This window comes from Sebastes umbrosus, chromosome 11, assembly GCF_015220745.1.
Source record: "Sebastes umbrosus isolate fSebUmb1 chromosome 11, fSebUmb1.pri, whole genome shotgun sequence".
NCBI lineage: Eukaryota > Metazoa > Chordata > Actinopteri > Perciformes > Sebastidae > Sebastes > Sebastes umbrosus.
Window position 1 is genome coordinate 30,188,546 of NC_051279.1, and position 7,650 is coordinate 30,196,195.

The 7,650-nt window shown below is 43.9% G+C and overlaps 1 protein-coding gene across 1 annotated transcript; it reads right to left on the reverse strand.

Moving 5' to 3' along the window:
* Positions 1 to 2,774: 2,774 nt before the first annotated feature.
* Positions 2,775 to 5,050, reverse strand: tpbgb (trophoblast glycoprotein b). Its single transcript, XM_037785862.1, has one exon. The coding sequence runs from the start codon at positions 4,527 to 4,529 to the stop codon at positions 3,378 to 3,380; it is 1,152 nt and encodes a 383-aa protein (XP_037641790.1). The 5' UTR covers positions 4,530 to 5,050; the 3' UTR covers positions 2,775 to 3,377.
* Between the last annotated feature and the right edge of the window lie 2,600 nt (positions 5,051 to 7,650).

A 7,650-nucleotide genomic window follows, 5' to 3' on the forward strand; every position in this document is an offset into this window, starting at 1 on the left:
CAAAAAGTAACGCCCTACACCTCGTTGACGGACTGTTCAGACAGAAGGGATTAAAACAATGTTTCTGTCTGTAATCATATGACAGTCGGGCCTCAGAAGGTCAGATAAACAACAAAGTAGAGGAGATCAAACCTGGTTGACTGCAATGTCTGCGACAAAGCCTGTGTTTAGTGACGAGAACAAATACCAGCCCTGCTCCTGCCCCTAACAGACAGCTGAGAGAGTCCAGGGAGCTGCCCGAGACTGGATCTGGAGCTCAGTGGACACCATAAGTCAATGACCGGCTATTTAGACGTCGAAGCTGTATTTAGACGTCGAAGCTGTTTGGAGACAAGTGTTAACAAGCGCAAAGGGGCCACTGAGCGAGCCAGAGAAGGTGTCGTCGTGCTTATAGAACGGAGAGCACTTGGTTTCATTCTTCTTCCCCTTCAACCATTCTCTCTCTCTCTCTCGCTCTCTCTCTCTCTCTCTCTCTCTCTTCTTTTTTCGTTGTAATTACACCTGCTCTGCCAAGCGTAGCTCGAGGCGTGGCTGGGCAAAATCACTCGTTAATATGAATCTGTAGAGTGTGTGAGGAGGAGCACCGCTCACTGGCGGTCTCTGTGGAAACATTAGGTTGTAAGCAGCGCTGCACCTGTACTGTACGTCCCCTCCTGGGACAAAGAGGTAAGGGAGCCTAACTTCGGGGAATTGTGTGTGTGAAGTGAGACCATCCATTTCCAAAATGAACCAGCAACAATTACAAATCCGTAGTGAGGAAACAAGTGCTTGTAACTAACAGCCTTCAGGCTCGGGATTGTTTAACCGTCTGAAATCAACCTGCAAAGTCACAAACGTACATGCCAATGAGAATAATAATCCTATTTTTAAACAAAAACTTGCAGCATATTGCAGACAACTACACACTCTCCAAGATTGGCAAAGCTGTTTTTGAACAAAGAGAGATTTTTTCCAGGCGGGAAGTGTGAAGCTGAAGGTGTGACGACACGTCTCCGGCCCGCAGAGACAGCTGAGCGGCTGCTCTGTTTGTCAGGAGACATATAGAGCATTAACACCAGCCAGAGCACCAGACCAGACAGATAGTGTTACACAGCACTTCCCTTGCTCGGGAGTAATCAGACACTTCCGGAGACAATCACAATTATTGCGGCTGCTGATGACAAAAATGTTTTTCATACTGAAACACAGAGATTCGCCATGATGACACGTCATGCTGCTGCTGGATACAAACTGTGAGGGGAAATCTGTGCACGAGCCGTGCTGTTATACCACAGTGTTTACATGTAGCTGCGGGCTATGTGAGACCAGTTAGAGATGTTTTGTGCAAAAAGAGTGAGAGACGGAGGGAGAGGGAAATCATTATCTATCCAGGTGCTCTTCAAAAGGGCCACAGAAGGTCATCCCTGTGTGCAGACACAACAAGCATCTTCATTAATTTAGACTGCTAGACAGCAACATGCGTAGTATACCCTTCAAAGACAAACCACACATTAATTATTCATCCATACTATTACTGGACGGCATGAAAAATAACAATCGGCAGTTGGGTATAAATGCTAATGGAAAACGCGTTTTTCCAAGGATGCTAGTTCCCCTAAAACAAGGTTGCATGAAAAGCCGCTTGAGCTCATTTCCATAATACCTCCGTGTGCCCCACGAGAATCTTGGGTTCAGTTTGCCTTCATTTGCATGTGCCACGAAACAGCATATACCATTTTTTTCCCTATTTCTGCAGCTGGAGTACATTGAAATGCTTTCAGTATATGCTGGAGTCTACTGGTAGGGGCTGTTGGATGTGAAACCTGCCCACTGGCTGCAGCTCACAGACGGTATTTTGGGGAATTGGCTGCGGAGCCAAGGGTTTTTATCAGATTCACAGCAGGAAGCAAATTGGATGGGAGATAAAAAAAAAAGAAAAGTTTGCCACTCTCATCACCTATAGGCCTACTGATAGAAGCTCATTTAAATTCAGACAGCATGTCCTCTATTCAACTTCTCAATTTGATTTAATTTCCTATCGCAGCAACTCACTTGTTAAAGGGGACCTATTATGCTTATTTTCAGGCGCATACTTATATTATTTGGGTATTATTTACGTATATTGGGTTTCTACCAGAACTTGTTTACATGTTTAAATGTTCAAAAAACGCTTTATTTTTCTCATACCGGCTGTCCTGCAGCATCTCTTTTCACCCTCTGTCTGAACAGCTCTATTAAAGCTCCTGCCCAGTCTGCTCTGATTGGTCAGCTGGTCCACTCTGTTGTGATTGGTCAACCAAACCAAACTCTTCGGACTCCGCTCCAGCTCCACTCTAACTAGCTTTGTTTGAGGACATGCCAAACTAGCCGCCAGGCAGGTATTATGCAAATGTCTTACTTGGTGACAACACTACGTTATGGAAGAAAAGGCGGGACTTTAATCAAAGCGTTTCAGGCAGCAGTGTTTTGTGGGGGAGAGTAAGTCCCTTTGGCGTGGACTTTGGGTTTTATAACTTTGCAGACCTTTTACGTGCACAAAAAACTATACAAACACACTAAAGGAAAGGGCAAAAGCATAATAGGTTCTCTTTAACGAAAAAAGGCGCTTAAACCGTTGCAGTAGAGATAGTGTAAATGACGTTTCACGCATTGTTGAACTGGTTGACAACTGGAGTAAGATTTTGTGTTTGTCACATGGTTCATGCTGGCTGTGGCTCTGTCTTCAGGAATGAGTGTCTCTCCTGTGGATCACACTCCTCAGTCTTAAAGATTAAAAGGTCCTCAGTCGAGACAGATACCAGCAATCCAGAGGCATTTTATTTAGCCGAATATCTTCACAGGAAGAAAAAAAAAAAAAAAAAGAGCAATTACATCCACCTACTAAATCCAAAAACTACGCAATGTGCACAGTAATCATTCAAAAGAGGCATACTGTATATCACAAATTCACATATTATTAAAAAGAACAAACCCATAAACAAGCAGTAGAGCATTTCTCTGCAGCAGAGGCATAATGAGAAGGATGCAATGACCAGCAGTTTTCTTTCACTTAAACAGTCAATGTACTCCATACGTTTATCCTTTAGGAACAGTAAAAATAGAACATATCACTCTTTGCAACTCTCCAAAAAAAAAACAACCTTGACCATGATTCATTGTCCATGCAATGTTACACGGAAGTTGACATCACAGCTGCCAGGAACTTGTATTGGACATGCGGCAGAGGTTGAATGGAGGTCGTGAGAGGGGTTAATTGGGAACTTTGACAGATGTAAAATCTGAATAGCATCATGGAGAGGAAAAAAGGGGAAAGGGGAGGAAGACTTTCATGCAAATTTTAACAGTTTAAGTCATTTTAATATCTCACTGTGGGGTCCCAGACAGTGTCCCGTCCTCGCTCACACATCAGAATTGATGCTCAGGTTGGCCAAACGCGGGTCAGAGTTTATCTCATACCTGTAATGGTACCCCTCCATGTGGTCCCTACAAGCATCCCGGATGTTGTACATCCATCGCTTGATGCCTTTTCTGTTCAGGTAGAGCACCAGCAGGAATATAACGCCAATCAGGGCCAGCACCAGCCCCAGGAACACATAAGAGGTCTCCAGCACGCCCTCCATGTCGCCTAAACACTTCAGCTGTGACTGCTCGACCTGCAGGAGCGGCTGGCGTTTCAGGGCCACGGGGTCGTTGCAGGTCAGGTTCTGCACGTCGGTGACCCGAGTGGAGTTCTTCAGCCACAGCAGCATGTCGTCCATGAAGCAGTCGCAGCGCCACGGGTTCCCCGCCAGCCGGATGTAGAGGGCGGGCTTGAGGCTGAACTCTGCCAGGGTGGCGGCGGGCAGGTCCCTCAGGCTGTTGTCCCTCAGGTCAAGGTCACGCAGCGGCGGCACCCTCAGCGTCCCGTTCTGGATGGTGATGATGGAGCTGTTCTGCAGGCTGAGGTTGACCAGGTTGGGCAATCCGTCGAATATGTCGTCTGGGAGAATCACAAGGTCATTGTTGGACAGGTCTAAGACCGTCAGCTGGAGGAAGTGTCCACTCTGTAGGATGCTCAGGACCACATCTGTGGAGGTGTGATTGATTGATTGATGGAGGAAACACCTGCTGAGGTTCAAGAGCTGCACTTTGTTATCCTCAGGGAAAGCTCTTTCACTGAAATTCTGGATTCTGTTGTTGCTGAGGTCCAGCCGCACAAGGTTTGGCAAGTTGTCAAATACCATTGCATCCACAGACTCCATCTCATTCCCACTGAGATAGAGATCTGTTAACATCTGGAGGCGTGTTGGGAAAGAGTCCACGTCGATACGGGAAATGTTGTTTCCTGTGACGAACAGGACTTTGGTATTGGCCGGTAGAGAATGCGGAATCGCGTCCAACTCCTGGTTTTGGCATTTCACAGTTTGTGAGAAGCACAAGCATCTGTCCGGACAGCCGTGGCAGGACAGCACGGCCATGAGGAGGAACAGAAAGAGCATCATCCCGGACATGTGTGTTCTCCCTCGGATCTCTCCGCGGTCACATCCGCACGACGTGCTCAACAGGCGCATCTTGGGTCGTACACAATGTGTGTGTGTGTGTGCGCAGAGACCGTGCGTAAAGATTACTTTACAACAATCCAGCCCCACTCACCGCCTGCTTCTTCAGCAAAGGGAAAGTTTTTTCCACTGGGTTTCCCGCCTTTGTCCTTTCGAAAACTGCTCCCAGTTCACACTCAGACTCCATATAACTACCCCCAAACCATCCTGGTGGAGGAGAAGTCTACGTTTCCATGAAGGCGATGTGGACGAAGCTCGCAAACTTCGAGGCTTTTCCTCCTCGTCTGTTTCCAAACCTTTAGGCTTTAACGATGTCTTTTATAGTCCCCGCAGAACAATCAAGTCCGATACAGATTGTAAAATAGGCAAATAAGTTATTCAGGCTGCTGGTTCCGAAAGAGACAGTCCTCCTTGTCTCCCATAGGTGCTATACTCCTCCATAGCCTCCTAGCCTACGTACTTCCAGCCTGCTGCTCTCCTAAACGGTGGGAGTCTGGAGGGAAAGACCAAACCCAGCAGCAGCACAGTGCACACCATTGGAAGGAGGGAGCGTACCATTTTCAGGCAAAAGGGGGGTGAACAGAAACTCTCTCAAGTTTCGTTCAGATTTTGATTCGAATTTTCCACTGATTTTTATATTAATTTTAACTTTATAGCTAAATATCTAGTTGTTAAAATCACAACTAGTTCCTAAAATGACCTGTAGCATACTGGTGATGAGATGAGCCCGGTGTGCCGGGGTCCAGGGACCTCTAGGGGTCTCTGAAGGAGCTCCAGTGACGTCCCCAGTACTGGATGTCACCCTAGGATGAGGCTGCAGCGGTCCATATATTACATTATATCTTCTGATCAGACATTTACAACAAAAGTGATGTTTTTTTGCAATCACATACGAAATCATTACCAACCACAAACAAATATTTTCAGATTGCATTTCCTAGAATAAGATATCTTCACATATCCTAATGTGTCATCACTCACCAACACAACAGCCTGTTCTCCCTCCTGCCCTCTGGTAGAAGATACAGGACCCCCAGGACTCACACCAGCAGAATGTGGAACTGTTTTTTCCCCCAGGCCATCAGACTCTTGAATAGATAATCCATATGACACTCTCTCACAAAGTGCAATAAACATGCAACACTTGAATCAATACAATATGTGCAATATATATATATATATATATATATATATATATATATATATATATATATAAATGCCTGTGCAATATTTTTATAGTACCCAACTCTGCTTCCATATTTATCTCACTGCCTCTTATACTGTATATATATATGTTCTTAATATGCCCTTGTACAAAGTATTTCCTTTTATTATTGTAATATAATTTATTCTTTTAATGGAGCTTCCCAGCTAAAAATATTTCACACGATTGTATTTGTATAACCGGCGTGACAATAAACATCTTGAATCTTGAATCTTGAACCTTGAATGTGGTTTGATATATTGGGCCTATCATATGATATGATATCGAGGCTAACCAAGTTCAACACAAGGCTGTGTGGAAAACACACACACATAGCCTAAAGGAACTGAAAAGCCAAAATAAAACTGGTAAAGGAAACACATCAATCATTGATCCACTGATAATGTCTCATTATCGAACCCATCATTTACTAGTAGTCATTTAGATAAGTCACAATCCCATCATTGAGGATTATATGGGTCTTTAAACCATACTCAATGAATGCAGGGAAAAAAAGACATTGTCAAGATTTATTGTATGCCAGCTTGTATGTCGACATAATACAGAACCACATAGACAACAAACTCAAAATAAGAGCAAAGGAAAGATGACTTGTAATCATTTGGATGAAGTTACCTGACTCAGATTTTACGGTTTAATCAAAATTGATTGGAGTGTTACTGGCACAAAGAAAAGTTTAGGAACTTCTGGATCTTACCAATGTGAAAGGAATACAAAATCGAGTTATTCTTTTTTTTTATCACTTATTTTTTATTGCAACCATTATTGTAACACCAAGAAATTAGTTAGATATATCAAGTTTGTCCACATTAAAATTGTGTTTGGTCGTGCATCATTGACTCTTGCTGATGATAGTTCCAGGTATAGAAATATCCAAAAAGGCTCTGGAGCCAGTGAATACCTGAAATATCACGGGGAGAGTTACAGCGCTGGACCACAATCTTCTTAGCCTGCCAGCCAGACTTTGCGTGTTTTGTCCTAAGGGAGAGATCTAGTTATTCTCAATACATTATGCAAAACTGTTTTTTTGGCAGCTGAAAATGATTTCCTCAACCAAATGATAATGAAAAAGGAGCCTACAACATTTTATAACATCAAGGGTTCAATAACATGCTACTATTTCAGAAAATATTGGAATGGTCAAATTCAGTATTCTTTTTAGGAAAGGCCTTGAGTGGTGACCTTGTGGTTGTCGGCTGTATTGTACTGCTGAGAAGCAAAAACTGTGGATGTGTTCATGCATGAACGGTGAGGGAAGGCATGCTCATCAATATGTCATATTTGGAAGCCCCCGGTGTAGATCCTAGTGTAACCTTAGCTTTACCCTCCTTTGACCCCTACCTATTCTTAGCCTGGGTCAGTGTGACAATCATCTGAGTAATTCCTTGAAACCTGGATCCAGGCTGAAAGTGATACTCCTCCCCGAGGCTATCTGTTGAGTATGAAACTATTGTAACTGACATGATGTTCTGGTGGAGGATCTACAGCTTTTAACATCCCCCGCATGTCTACTGTAGGTGTGGCATGCTCATGGGTGGAACATCTTTATTCTCTATTAAAGGAACAAACCATTATTTTGTCATCAGTGGCGGTTTAAGGTGGGGCCAGGGGCCCTATAGGTTACTCTTTGTATGGGCCCCCCACCCTTACTCATCACGCTTTTAACATTACCGGAAAAAAGTAATTTAGTGCCACGTGTAAAAGCATGCTAGGAATATTACATGGCCCACACGAACACACTTGGGAAGCACTTTCATATACACACACACACACACACACACACACACACACATAGAGACAGCCTTTTATCTAAACTTTGAGATATCTAGTCAATTTAGGGATTTTCTTTAGTAGATATTGGTCATGGTGTTCTTTCAGCCGTTGTGGTTTTCGTTTTTGTGCTCCGTT